Source organism: Miscanthus floridulus, chromosome 1 (genome assembly GCF_019320115.1).
Source record: "Miscanthus floridulus cultivar M001 chromosome 1, ASM1932011v1, whole genome shotgun sequence".
Classification (NCBI taxonomy): domain Eukaryota; kingdom Viridiplantae; phylum Streptophyta; class Magnoliopsida; order Poales; family Poaceae; genus Miscanthus; species Miscanthus floridulus.
The window spans coordinates 88,464,622-88,479,948 of record NC_089580.1 but is presented as its reverse complement, the minus strand read 5'-3'; the positions used below and the strand labels follow the sequence as shown (position 1 = coordinate 88,479,948).

The following is a 15,327-nucleotide window of genomic DNA, read 5'->3' as shown; positions in this document are numbered from 1 at the left end:
TGGGATGTGTCTAGGTGCACACATCTAGGCGTTGCGAGCCAACGCAGCTAGGAGGGAACGTGCATGCGCACAGGCAGCGGCAGCATGGCAGGGCAATCGTAGCACCATTAATGGCGAAACGACTCGCGGTAGCCATGGCAAGCCCACGTGCACGAAGACGGGACGGGCAGTGGCACAGAGGGATAGGTGGATGTGATGGTAGTGTGTTATGGCATGGTAGGCAACAATGTAGTGCAGCGAGCTGGTGGCAGGGCAGCGCAGCAGAGCGAACGCATGTGCCCTAGTGGCACCGGCGGTGGCGCCAGCGATAGCACGCAGCGGATGAGCATTAGGGTCTCAACGTGATCCTCACCAAAGTGGTGGTGTGGCCAAAGATTGCCTTAGTTGAGCCAGCCATGTGTGCGCGGCAAGGGCGACGGTGGGCCATGGTGGCACGGCCGCATTAGCGCCGCGAGGGAAGTAGTGATGATGCGGCTTAGGTGTGTAACACCCTCGGTGTTACACTGTACAAACTCTTGCTAAAACACTACATGTGCATCATACTTATGTGTAAATGTGTGTAATATAGGGTGTAAAGCAATACACGTAACTTGAAAAGTTCATCAGAAATGCGAAACGAATGTTATATTTCATGTCGCGTTTTATTGCTTAGGGTTCTAGACGAATTCTTATTGAATGAAAATGCTATAGAACGCATACCCTGCACTTTAATAAAGTTTGTAGTATAAACTTCGTAAGTGGCGATGAAATACTTGCGGTCGAGAATGGGGTTCGCTAGATAGCTTACTTAATAGCTTGGAAATCGAAGTTGATGCGAATCCGAACAAAAACTTAGTCATTTTCTTAAGTTGGAAAATGGATTGATGAAGCAAAGTTCGGGAATTTTTATAGGAGAATCATTTTAAGTAGTAGCATGGTTTTAGGGTTTGTTTTAGTAGCTTGACATCCCATCTCGAGCATTAAATAGTTCGTTTAGCTACTGGATCATCGAGTTGAATTTTTTAGCTGCTTTAAAAGCGTGCATGACACAGTTGCTACGTCTGGGCGCGATCATCATGCCGGCACTCGGCATTGCCACGCCTGCTACCTAGCATGCACGCCACACGTGGGCCACCACGCTAGTCGGTCTGGCAACTGGCTCCGCGCTGCAGGCCGCTTAGTCGTTGTTGCGCCCTAGCATGCACACGCATGTGCATGCCACGATCGGCGACCTGACCGCTCAGCCACCACCGCCGGCATCATGGGCCCACTGCTCTAGCTTAGACACTATTGCCACTTCGCTGTGTCACTGACCCCGCGCATCGTGCCACTACACTGCTGCTGCTAGTCATGGCCGCTTGCACGAAGTCACCGCTACACTCTGCCTCCGCCGTCACGTTCGCCTGCTGCTCTGCTGCCTCGCGCTCGCCTATGCAATGCCGTGCGTGCGTGGCCACACTTGGCCCTACCACACATTGCCTTACCACACATGGGCTTACCCCGCCTGTCTTGTAATCACATCAGCGCTCGATGATGATGCACTGCTGCCTCCTCTAACCGACGCCATGTCACTGCGGTGCGCTGGGCTGAGCCACCATCGGTAGTTTGTTAATTATGGCCATGGGGCCCACCGTCCTAAGCACGTTGGTTGTTTCCCCATCGCTCTATAGACGTAGTCATTGTGCACCAATTAACAGTCGTGTCCCGCCATGGCAATGTCTCGCCAAGCCACGTTGGCCGTCCCTAATTCCTCTGCCACCTTGGTCGTTGGTCCCACACTTGCAATTCAACCTGGTGAAGCCACCTCAGTCCAATTAACCCCATCTGCAACTCTGTTGTGTAGTCAGCCAACCGCCCGACCCCACCTTGTAGCGAGCCTCGCTATGCCATGTTGTAATTTGGAGTTTTCCCTCGCTGGGTCATTAAGACCGTCGTGGCACGCGTCGAAGGACAACTCCCTATCCAGTGCAGCTCATGTCAATTCATCGCACCGCTAACCTCGCCTCCACCTGCTCGTCGCCCTATGCACCTTTGCCTAATCGGTACCACCGCCTAGCCTCCCCTAACACAGCCTTGCCACCACCAGTGTGCCACCTGCACCGTCCATGCGCACGTGGCCAGCTTGGCTCGGGCCACCTCCGATCGAACCACCACCTCTTTTGGGTCCGTGGTGAGTGCCTGGAGCTCGCTCGCTGTCCTAATTGCCTCGGTGGTGTTGTAGCTCACTGGAACGTCGCCGTTTTTAGTGCAGGAGCTCTGCCACCGTGGTTCGGCCTCACTATGGCATCCTAGCTCATGCTTCCTTTGCTCACTGCTTCGTTTTCAAGCCTAGTAAGGTATCAACTCCGTAGAAAGGGCGGGGAGGAGCTAGTCTCACCGGCGTAACCACCGATGTCAGCGTCGCCGTGTCGGTGCGCACACTAGGAGGGCCTGAGGGTATGGCCGTGGTAAAGGAGAGAAGAGGGAGGGGCATAGGTGTAAGATAGCAGACTAGCGAAATAGTGCTATTAGTGTTTGCGCGATTACCGGGTAGGCTGGGGGTGTTTTTGCATGATGACCGGTGCCGAGCCGCTCGCTCGCGGGCCGCGCGGGTAGAAATCAGTTTTTCATTTTTAAGTGACTTAACAAATACTTATTCGATTTAGTTTTGAGCTAAACTTTGAAAAATGATAGTAAATTCTATAGATGTCCAAAAATAGTGAAACAAAATTTGTTAGGTTCATAAAAATGCCATCCATCTATTAGTATAGCTAGTTTATAGTTAGCTATGATACTGATAGGTTCATAAATTCGATTTAGAAAGCTTAGTATTACTTAGCTTAATATTTGTAGGAATTTTTGTACCAAATTGGTGATAGCTTTAGCCATGAAATTTTTATAGTAAGATCATTAGATTATTGTGTACTCACTATAATTTTTGTAGCCCTAGAATAGGTTGATAAATAGAGTAGCTAGTACCCCTTGTTTTATCATATATAGAGTAAATCGGTATCAAGAGTAAGAATGCCTTTAGTTGCTAAGATAGTATATGCATGCTTCATGCTTGTTAGTGTTAATAGTAGGTAACTTAGCACCTTAGTCGGTGGAACTCACTTAGTAGCTTGATAAAGGTATATTTATTTTAAGAGCTGCTGTTGTAGTAATACTAAGTGTTGCATCATCATTTCATGCATGTAGATCACAAGTTGGTATAGTTCATGCTCGTGGACGAATAGGACTATGAGGAGGTCATTGAGGAGTATGAGGAGGAGATCCTCATGTAGGAGGGAGCACTAGAGCCTTTTGGTGCTGACTTTGTTGACCCATCGCCTGCCCAAGGCAAGCCTCGGTGCATAACCCATATTTTATGATCACTGAATATATATATATGATGTGCATTTACATTACAAGTATTTTATGAAAACTATATGCATAAATATATCTACCTATGAGTCCTACTAGTATAGGTCAAGTAGCTTACTATGCTTAGGATTTTGATAGCGTGAGTAACCTATTGTTACTCACAATAGGTGATAATTATGATCACTCATGATAAATGGTGGAAAGGAAAAATGGTGACCAGGCAGGGATATGGTTTGGGTATTGGTGGGTGTAAGAGGTTGTGTCCTGTAGGCCAATAGGGCATAGCTTGGTTACACTTTTTCGTTGTCTGTGTCGGTTAAGGACCGGTCATTGCAAAAGTCTTGAGGCAAGTCATAGATTTATTATCCTGAGCACATACTTGGGTATGGGCATAGGGAAGACTTGTTGCTCTTTTGTCGTGGGTTCTAACTCTTTCTGGACTAACTAATTGGAGGAGGGGACGGTGGAGGTCCTTGCACCACACTAAGTCTGGGACTTACGAGCGGGGGCTTGGAGTCCAAGTTTGGATGGGGACCTAGGCCCCATGACAGGAGGGTGATGGGTTGGTCCTACTTGTGCCTGGGGTACAAGTGGGGTGTGTGTTTTTAGGGGTACCTAGCTAGGGGCATTGATTGGCGAATTGTTGGGTGATCCGGTATGGCTTGTTTTGGGTCTAGCACCGTAGTAAGAATTGAAAGATGAAAGGTGAAGAAATGGAACTGATTGCTCAACTCTTGCTTGAAAGTAGAACAGGTGCTTATATAGAATGGCTAGATAATCAATTAATCATGGCTATTAATAATTATATAAATAAGGACTCACTATTAGTATTGCTTTCTGCAAAAAGGAAACCAGCAAACCATAAAGCTTTAGCATATCCCTTGGAGTCAGAAAAATATTCCCACTAGTTGGATAAGTCTTACGAGTACATTGTGTACTTAGGGTTTATTTACCCCTATTGCAGGTAATGCTTGAGGAGTACCATTGTGTGAAGGATTCTTCTAGTGGGCATAGACAGATCCTTGTTCTTTATCGCTAGATGTTTATTTTTATTCTGCTGTTTAATCTTCCGCACTCTGACTTTAGAAATGTAATAATGTACTTTTTACGAACTCTGGATGTATGAAATGGATTAAGTATTGTTACTTGTTCTCATTATTGGATCCTTGGGGAAAATGTGGATCTTTTGGGCTCTCCCTTGGGGTGTGCCCGATGGATACCACCTGCTGTAGCTTGCTTTCAAGGTGCTTAGTGTCTGGTGGAAGATGAGCGCCTCCATAAGTGCGTTATTTCGGGCGGTTCTGGCATAAGGTGCGCATGTCGAGAAGGATTGCGAGGCAGGGCTTGGGGTGCAGCCAATTTGGCTCAGGATGGCAAGGTGGGGTCCTATCTAGGGCAATGGTGGGCTTTAGCCTATAATGGCGCGGCGGTGGAAGCAAGGCTCCAAATTAGAGCTTGTCATGGCGTTGTTGGACACGGTGCGGGGTTGGTCAGCTAGCAAGCTCAAAGACAGAGTCAGGAGCACAACAAATTGAATGGATGTGACCTTTCCAGGCCGGATTGATGGCGTAGCTCGATCGGCCCAGGCGGCAGAGGAGGGAGGGGGAAAGGGAATGGGTCCAACTAGCTTGCCCGAGCTTTGGCAGGATACGGCTGGGCGCACACATGTAGGCACTGTGAGCCAACACAGTTAGGAGGGAACATGCACGCGCACATGCGGTGGCAGCGCGATAGGGTGGTCATAGCATCGTTAATGGTGAAACGACGGGTGGTAGCCACAGCAAGCCCACGTGCACGAAGACTAGATGGGTCAGCGGCAGCAGAGGCATAGGTAGATGCGATAGGTAGCGTGTTGTGGCATAGCAGGCAACAACGTGGTGCAGTGAGTTGGTGGTAGGGCAACGCAGCAGAGCGAACGCATGTGGCCCTAGTGGCAACAGCAGCGGCGCTAGTGGCAGTGCGCAGCGCGCGATGGGACTACGGTGGTAGTAGCGCGGCAGTGAGGTGGGGCAGCTATGCGGTAGGGCTAGGCCACACCGGCCAATCGAGCATGGCCAGGCGCACGCATGTGCGGTCGAGGCGCTGACGTCAGCTCTGGGCGCGGTGACCGCGCCTACGCGAGGAAATTCAACCAAGGACATATCATGCATGCTTTTTAAAGCGTCCAAATCAATTAATCGGTTGGCCAAACACCCAAACCATCTTCACCATACTTTAGAGGGTACATCAGGCCACCAAAACAACCCGTAACACTACCCTACTTCTTAACCAGATTGCCGTAGAAAAATTACTGAACATCGCAGTGTCTAGCTCACCAAAAGTTCATGAAATCTTCTAAGTGTTGAATAACTTTCTATTTCTAGTTGCATTTCCAAACCCTTAGAAACATAAGCTAGCAACATTATTTATCAACACCAAGTATTTCATTATCATCTACAAAGTTTGTACTTTCAACTTTATTTAAGTGTTGCATATATGTTCTATATTGTTTTTGTTCGATAAAAATTAGTTTACAACCCTACTTGATAATTACGTGAATCATGGAATAACTTTCTAATAACATTCTATTCATCCTTCTATGTTACGACACTGCATCTACTCATTTCACCACATGCATTGGACACACAAATATGATGCTCATGGCATGTTTTAGTAAATGATTTACAGTGTAACGCTGAGGCTGTGTTACACTCCATCCCTATCGTAAAGGTCGTTGTTCCTGTACCGACTGGCCCCACACCTGGGACATTTATCTAGTGACTTTAATGTGTTGCCACGAAAAAAAGGATACAGTGCTTGGGGCATGCATGGATTTTTTTCAACCCCCATTGTCAATGGACTTATAACCTTCTTCGCTTGGTATGTGTTGGTGGGAACTGAGTTTGGCTGTGGCAGCAACCATGACAGGAGACAGCAATAGATCATTGAAACTACAATCTGAACAGCCGCACTTAGCCTTCAGGATGAGTAGCTCAAGCACAAAACATAGCACTATGCAGTGTGTTGGACAACCTTGTCAACACCATACCTAGTCTCCTTCGATGCTTTTTTCACCCTTTCCTAATTTTTCTAGACTTTTCGGGCTCTTTAGTAAAATCTCTAGTCTAAGGGTCCGAATCATGTCCTCTAAATCATCAAAATCATCTTCATCCCCGATACAGTGCTCCTGCCATCATTATTGGCAACACCTTCGTCGTTACCATCTCAACCACCAGCATCACCGCCTTATTCATTGCCAAACTCGGGATCCATTTGTGCATCAAGCTTTGCTGAATATTGGGACAGGGTTTCTAGGGTTCCGTCATCGTCTTCTTGATCATCGTCGTCGTTAACAACTAACCGTTTCACCACGATTCGTTAACAACAACCGTTTCACCATGATGAATCCACATAGTGTAGTCCTCAATAAATCCTCACATAATCAAATGTGATCTGATGATATCCACATCTCTCCACGCTATACGGTTCTTGCAATCATGACACGGACAAATAATTGAATCCTTATTCTGTGTCAACGTCATTGCATGGTTATTTGCGGCTTCAACAAATTTATCCACCTCACGGAAACCTGGCTTCCACCTTAACGAACCATACATCCAAGACTTCATGTACTTCATCTTTTACGACAACACAATCAAAGAAAATACATTAAAGGGCTAATTATTAGGATATATATATATATATATATATTAATGTATATACATGAATCGAATTAATAATTCATTGAAATAAATAATTATTATTGTTCCTATTAGCAAATATAATGCTATGATGCATATCAAACACCATGTTAGAGAATAATTAATTAATGACCTATTTATCCATAACTAATTAAAAATATGCATTTCTTGATTACAATAAACACATTCAAAGACAGCAATTAGCAACAATTAATATTTTACCCACCAACCTTCATGCAAACTTAGTCCCATTTCGATAAACAAAAATTTACAAAAATAAAAAATAAAAAACCAAACCCTAGATCTAGATCTAGAGATCTACATGACACATCCATAAAAACTTTACTAATAGTCCACTAAAATCAACCAAGATCGACTAATAAAGGGTATAATCTTATTCCTCTAACTAATTTACCCTAGTACCATCAAAACTAGTGTCTAATTTGCTTCATACATGGCTCAACCACCATAGAAGAGAGAGAAAGGTAAAACTCTAATTACTCACTAACCAACCATTAAAACTTCAAAAAAATTTGGAATAGCATTTTCTTACCTTCTACAACCTCTCCACCAAAGGAAATGAGACCAAAACCTCCCCTCTTAGTAGAGCAATTTTTGGGAGGTGCCTAAAGCCTCCCTACCATTTTTCACGGGTTAGAGCGAGTGACTCGAGAAGGAAGAAGGGGCTACAGCTATTTATACGTCAGGCATTTGTAGGGGCGGCTGGTGATTGAGCCTGCCCCTACAAGTCAAATAGTAAGGGTGACTGGTGAGTGAGGCGCACCAACAAATCAACCTATTTGTAGAGGCGGCTCGTATCACCAGCCGCCTCTACTGTACCATTTGTAGGGGCAGGCTGGGCTCGTGGGACCTCGAGGGACACTGTAGGGGCGGCTGCAGAGTGAGCCGCTCCTACCAAAAAAACGTGTTGTTGCTACAAACTAATTCTGTAGTAGTGATTTATATAAATTCTCATGAGATATGTAAAAAATGAGAAAAGCTAAAAAGGAAGGCTATTTTATTTTATATAAAAAAACTTTCCCTTTTATTTCACTTTTTTGCTTTTCTTTTTTGAAAATGAAAAAAGGTCCCTCATGTGCACCTGCATACTAAGCTCAGGGCTTTCGTAATCTTTGGCAGTTCTGCATCTATTGTAAATTGGGTGGGGGTGGGGGTGGGGTCAGGGGTGGGGTGGGTGGGCGGGGGGAGGGGGGAGGGGGGCACTTCGCTCTAGACAACTAGACGTCTAGTAGTATGGTTCCTGTAGAAAATTATTGTTACATCCCCATGGAAAGCCTCTGGTTGCATCGTTCACTACCAAAATGGTGAAACGTCTCCTAATGTTTTTAAGTAATAATAAAGCACTACCATTGGTTATAGCACATGAGAATCTTACTAGGAGGACATTTAGTTGAGAAAATTTATACGAAATTTTGAATACTAAAACACTAGAAGAAGCCCACCTCACTAGGAGAAGTCTAAAATACTGGCTGTGATTCGTTTGACAAAATATAGTAACTAAATTTACATTGATGTGCAGCAGCACTGCCTATTATCCATCTTTATTGAAGTTCGAACAGACGCTCGCGCTGCACTTTGTCTCCCATGCGCCGCACCTACTCGCGCCAGCACGTCTCCGCCAGCGTGCCCCCGGACGTCTCCCGCGCCGCCCAGACGTCGCTCACACCGCCAGACTGCACACGGGGACCGCTTGTGCTCCCTCTCGCTTCCCACACACGTCCCCATATGCAACACCCGATCTACTTTTGAAACATCAAGATGCAACATTTGCAACATACGTCTAAAAGACAGATGAAATACTTAAAACATGCTTCTGAAACACTTGCAAAAGCACCTAGAAAACACTCAAAAAAAACATTGCAAAACATACGCAACATCCAGATAAAACACTTGCAGCATACGTGTGAAACATAAGCAACATCCAGGATAAACACACTTGAATAAACATACGTCTGAAGAAACGGGATGAAACATAGGAAACAAAAGCTTGCAACATACATATACAACTATTGCAATATATGCAACATCTCAATCTGCTTTTGCAACATCCGCATGAAACAATTGCAATAAACCTCTAAAACATTTGAAACATTCGAAATATACACTTGCAACATGCGCTTTTAGCGCAACATCTCTTTGCTGCTTGGAGAAATGGAGGCTCGTTGGCATTTAAAGTTCATCGATTTAGAGCTCGCCGGTGGCACGGAGCGACCAGCCAGGGGGGGGGACGCGATGCCATCGAGCACATCACAGCCACGCTCTGCGCCCCGCCATAGGCCCCTTGAGGCATCATGAGAATTGGATTTGGATCCGCGTGGGGGGAGGGTGCTCGCTGCTGTCACCATCAATGGGAGGAGAGGCGGCTTGCTGCCACCATCACCATTGAGGAGGGAAGGAGGGAATCGCTGCAAAATCCATAGGCGAGGAGGAAGCGCCGCCGGAGGGGAAGGAGAGAAAGCGTTGCCATTGGGAGAGGAATGGCCACCACAGCCACCGTCGGAATGGGGCAGGGCGCTGCGGTCACCCTCGGGATGGGTCAGGGTGCCATGGCCGCCATCGAGATAGGGAATGGCATATCAGCACTGCCATGGCGGGCTATGGCCCCTCAGCCTCGATCGTGTGCGGTGGAGAGAACCTTATCCTTACGTCTAGATAATGGAGGCAGCAGGATAAGGTTAGAGACGCTGTTGAGCTGGTGCCGCGGCCCACGAACACAACCGTCCGGACGATCGGACGCCGTGACCTGAGAATTTCCGTTATTTCTTTTATACAAATCTTTCATGATCATCTCCCCTGACATGTATAAAAGAAATTATTGGTCTACATAACTATGTGGCATAGATAACGTCAACACAGCTAATCTACATGCAGCGAAATATATGGTTTATGCTCTGAGACCGATGTAGAACCCCACATTGCTCTGATTTGCATAATGGAGCAAATGTTGGAAGACAATGGCTGTTGCTATGTCACAGTACACGAATTAATTTCATCTTTCATCGTCTTCTCATTATGCCCATACATCCTTGGTGCCAATCTACACATGACAATCGTAAGAATATGCTACAATAAGTTCCAAATCCAGCTAGGATACAAACTTGCCTCTCGCCCTATTACAACCATGAATCCATAATCTGAAATCCATGCCAATGATACTCAGTTCTGCGATGGGACTGTTACAGATGAATAAATCTAGCACAGGGCAATTACTGAGAAAACACATGTATGTTAGTGAAAATGCGTTTACCAGTGGTAGCTGAGGAACTTCTTGTTAGGAATCTAAGAACCAAAGGCCCAACCCGCACCCCGCCCCCAACCCCAACCCCACTAGACTAAGCATGGCCCCGCATCCTGAATAACACTACCATCAGATAAAATTCACCTTTGCACATAGTAGGAACTAACAATGAAATGGGGAATAGTAACATGATATCAGCAGCTATGAACATGGAGTTTTTGTTCCAACGAAACCAAAACCCATTACAACATATGCAAAGGCCTGGAGGTATAGGTAAAGATAGTATTTGTGGCTTCCAAGTACGAAGTCATATGAAGCACATATTAAGAGGAGGAGTGCAAGCAAGAGCTCAGGAAAGTAAATCCTGCAAAGGCAATGATTGAAAATAAGCACATTAAACAAGTAGCAATATTCATTCTTTATTCCTTCAACACTGAAAAGGTGAATTGATATGCTATGTAAGCCTCTTCAGTTACCTCTCAACGCATTCTGTTGGCTTCACTGGTTCAAGGAGTGGAACATCCAGGTCATCCTTCACAAGATCTCCTACCTTCTCAGTGACTACCCAATCATTTGCATGTGCAGTCTCAAGTAAACCGGTTACAGCAGCACGCATGCGGTGCATGGACATAACATTCTCGAACAGAATCCAGAAGGGCATCAGATGGAGAGACCTGATATATCACACAATATAATATGAAGATGGCCACATTGACAGATGACGGGAGATGGAAGGTTGTGCATTGTTGTATTATGCATACCCAGGATTTCTGATGGCGTTCATACATGTAATTGCAGTGGGAATATAGACCAGCCCCCATACAGGAATGCTGACACCAGGAACCATGGCAGACAAAGGGATGACAACACAATAAAACAAGAATGTCACAAGGGGAGCAATAACCCTTCGGACAAAGAAAAAGCTGTATAGCAGATGATGTTTCTTCCATATTGACACCTCCTGCATCATGTGCAGATGGCAATTATAACATGACAAACTCATGTTAATTCCTTGTGAGGTGAGGACCAAGAAGACAAACCTTGTTTGTAATGATTTCCCAAGCCATTTTCCTGAAGAGATTGGCGGCACCACAAGTCCACCTATGTTGTTGATGACGGTAGGCTTTGAAGGTACTTGGTAGTTCACTCTTAACCTGTATAAGATTTGCAATAATTGTAATGCTGACATGGTACAGTATATATAGCTTCATCAAAAAGCAACTGTTCGAAGTTCACAGAGAATCAGTGGAATACCCTAATATCACCAACATACAAGAATTCCCATCCCTTGAGGCTTGCCCGTACAGCCAGGTCCATATCTTCTACAGTGGTGCGATCTTTCCATCCTCCAGACTGATTAATAGCAGATACACGCCACACACCAGCTGTACCTGTAAACAGAATATAGTTATTGCTTTTCACATGACATAGCTTATCCCACATTCCCACCCCATCCTATGACAACTGACAAGAAACTTATCAGGGAAAAATCAGAACCTCAGTGTATGGCTACGAACCGGCACTTACCATTAAAGCCAAAAAATGAATACACAAATGATCCTGATTCCTGCTCAACTTTGAAATGATAGTCCAGAGACATCTTCTGTATCCTTGTCATCATGCAAACATCATAGTTCACTGCAAAATCACCCGGCAAAGGCCAGGTCAGGAACATCCTGTAATCATAATGAACAAAATTTGTCGCTTACTTTATCAATATGACCACTGCCATAGCAAATGCAAAGAAATTGCATCAGAACATCAGTAGTAATCAGAACCTTTTTTACAGCTTAAAATTGTCAGCTGACATATTACTGTGTCATGTCACTCGAAATTTTGCTATCAAGAGCCTAAACTGAAGAGCATACAAAAAGGCTTCCCCAAAAGGATCATTAATGAAACAGAATCCTGTCGTCCTCACTATCAAAAAGGCTTTAATGCTGAATATCATTTATCCAATGTAAGGTGGAAATATTCCAAATGCCAATCAGGTATGCGCATCCAAGTTAGCACATGAGTTCTTGGGTGATGTCTTTAGTTAGTTAAAAGGAGGAAATACCATGTCTCTTACAAGGATGAATTGGCTAACCCTGAGAATTAAGAAATAAGCTCTGTAATGAAACAATTAAAATAAACAAAAGAATTTAAATTAACCAAACCAACATAATCTCTAATGAATAAAGAGAACTACACATGAATAAAACTTGTTGTGGACAACAGCATGTATCAGAACCACACACATAACATTTTGTTTTAATTTTTCTATATATTGTTCACAGATAAAGGTAGGAACTCCAAAAACAGAGTATTCCAAAATATATGCATGACTACAAAATGATATATTTATGCTTACCAAACTCCCAACGTGCTTGTACAAGTGCAATCTTTGGGTTATGCACAAGAAACGGTATGGTTTTTAAAAGGAAGTCAGGTTCAGGTTGGAAATCCGCATCAAAGATAGCAACGAAGTCACATTGCTTGGCGTATATATGTTCCATGCCCTTCTTCAGCGCACCTGCTTTGTATCCCTTTCTGTTATCTCTAACCTCATACTTGATGTTAACTTTTTTGGTGGCCCAATCCTGGCACTCAAGCTCCACTAGTTCCTGCATTCAAAGAAAATGGTTTTAAAATATTACAGTGGCATGACTTTCTATATACAACCATGAAATGGAAGCTCTTGAGTCTGGATGCATTTAGCATATGGGGCCATTGAACTGAAGACATGCATACTAAATGCCCTTTCTGTAGAAAAAACAGAACAACCTTAGCTAACCTTATACTAGACACTTAAAATATCTTGTAACTTGCATTATACCAGGCTGCTAGCCAACACAAATATCTTTAATAATATCTTACACAATGGCAGTGCAGTAATCAAGTGATCTAGTGTCACCTACAATCAGATGTAGTTGATGTTTCAGACAACTAAATTAACTTAGACTTTATTACTTTTTGTTTGTCCAAACGCCAATTAATACTGACTGGAGTGAGGCACATACAGAAGCTTTGTTAATCCCTTTTCTCTTAATATTCCAGTATATTGATCCAAAGCATTTCTAAATTTTAAATATTTTGAAGCATCAATATTTCCAAATTCGCTAAGGGACTAAATGATCTTATTCATAACAACAATAGACCAACGCAATGTTGCTGGAGCGAACCTAGCAAATTAGTATCAACATTCATATGCCCCATTTGATAATGAGAAACTGATCATTCCTTTACAATTTCAAGTCACAATTAACGTTTAAAAATACATCACATCAACCACAATTTGACCCAAAAACATGAATATTTCTACTTTTAGTCAATCAAGATAAACTATGTCCCTGAAACCAAGGCCTACCTTAATAATCGGATCAGTGGAATCATCCAAGACTTGTATTACAATACGGTCTGGTGGCCATGTGAGGGCACACGCCGCAGCAATGGATAGCTTGTACACCTGTACAAAGAAATGGTCATTGCAATGATGCGGTGTCAAATTTTATAACATTGCAAGACACACAAGAACATTGTTCAGACATCTTGGAAAAACTATGGTCTTTTAGCGTTGTTAGTCAATTGCCCAGCAATGTAAAGGAAGGACTAAACTTGCTTACTACTTGCATTAGGCACAGCGTCTGCACAGCAAGAAAAAACGAGACGGTCCCCATCCATCTTAATCGTCACTGGTTTCCTTTACTCAACGCTAGGATAGCACAAGCCGACACTGCATTGTGCCCCACTTGTCCTCATTAATAGGATTCTTTTTTTTTTCGTTTAGGTTCCCATGGTATTTTTTAGATTTTCTTTCATAACTGAACCACAATGCCGTCACTTGTAGCGAAAAAAAAAACCATAATTATGTCCTAGTACTAGTATCATGATTGCACTAACAAAAGGCAGCTTGCGCGTAAACAGTGGAGCCCATTTCTGATCCTAGCTCCACCTTGCGACTTGAGAGTTGAGAAGTACAGTACAAACACAACGAGACACTTGTTGCTTTGAATACATAATAAACCCCCCATCTCATTCAGAAACAAGAGAAAGGACCCCTAAGAAGTAAGAACCCTAATCAGACACAGCGCGCCCAGAAAATTCGTCGATAAAATGCCCACAAATTATCAGCATGATGATGCATTTAAGGTATTGCGGCCCTACTACGGTCCACGTCTAAAACCTCGTAAACTCATAACGCCGCATCCTACCTACGGTTGTACTACAATCTCGCGATTCGCGACGTGTAACAGGGAGGGAATGGGCCAGCTGCAATTAATCGGGGCACACACATATAGCTAGCTGTGCCCAAAAGAAAAGTAGAGCGCGCCTCACCTCCCTCTCGTTGTACATGGGGATCTGCACGAGCACCATGGAGAAGTCCGCCCCAGTGGCCGCCACCTCGACGTCGACGCGGCCCCCGGCCCCGGGCATGGGCATGGGCTCCCAGCGGTACCTCGTGTCGGTGCGGCGCCAGCGCCACAGCATCGCGGCGGCGGCGGCGACGAGGCTGGAGAGGCCCATGTACGCGGCCTCGGTGACGAGCATCGCCGACGCGGCGAGGCACGCCCACACCGCCGCCCGCAGCGCCCACGCAGCGGCCGTGAGCGCCGGAACCGCCCAGGCCGCCGGCGCCATCTGGATTGGATGGGGGTGCCTTGCTTGGAGCGGACGGAACGGAAGAGCCGAGAGCGGGGGCAGGAGTGGGTGTGTCCGCGTGCAGCCGCTCTGCCTTTTTTTGAAAGGGCCGGGATGGGGTGGTGGTAGCTGGGGTCTGTGGTGTGGATGGCGGTGCTGCGACTGCGAGCGAGGAAGAGAAGCGAGGGCACTGTGTACTGACGGTTTCGAATAACACCGTTGTCTGCGAGAGAATGAGCTGAAATAAGTCAAAACAAGAACAACTGAATCGTCCTTTAACTTTTTACCATTATAATAAATGGCACTTCCTTAAATAGCACTTTAACGGATGCCAATACATTTTCGTCAATCCAGAGAAAAAAAAGCTATAAATTTACTACTTTTGCTTACGTGACACACCAACTCCTCATGCCAGCGTGGATCCGAGTCAGCGGGACGTGTGAAATG

General features: G+C 44.9%; 1 protein-coding gene across 1 annotated transcript; it reads right to left on the bottom strand.

Annotated features, from left to right (window-relative positions):
- Nucleotides 1-10,005: 10,005 nt before the first annotated feature.
- Nucleotides 10,006-14,995, bottom strand: LOC136489246 (probable glucomannan 4-beta-mannosyltransferase 2). Its single transcript, XM_066485940.1, has 9 exons — nt 14,578-14,995; nt 13,610-13,708; nt 12,614-12,866; nt 11,788-11,898; nt 11,515-11,651; nt 11,301-11,414; nt 11,022-11,221; nt 10,737-10,934; nt 10,006-10,624 (listed from the first exon to the last, which is right to left on the bottom strand). Exons 1-9 carry the CDS (start codon nt 14,878-14,880, stop codon nt 10,462-10,464), a joined length of 1,578 nt encoding a protein of 525 aa, XP_066342037.1. The 5' UTR covers nt 14,881-14,995; the 3' UTR covers nt 10,006-10,461.
- Between the last annotated feature and the right edge of the window lie 332 nt (nt 14,996-15,327).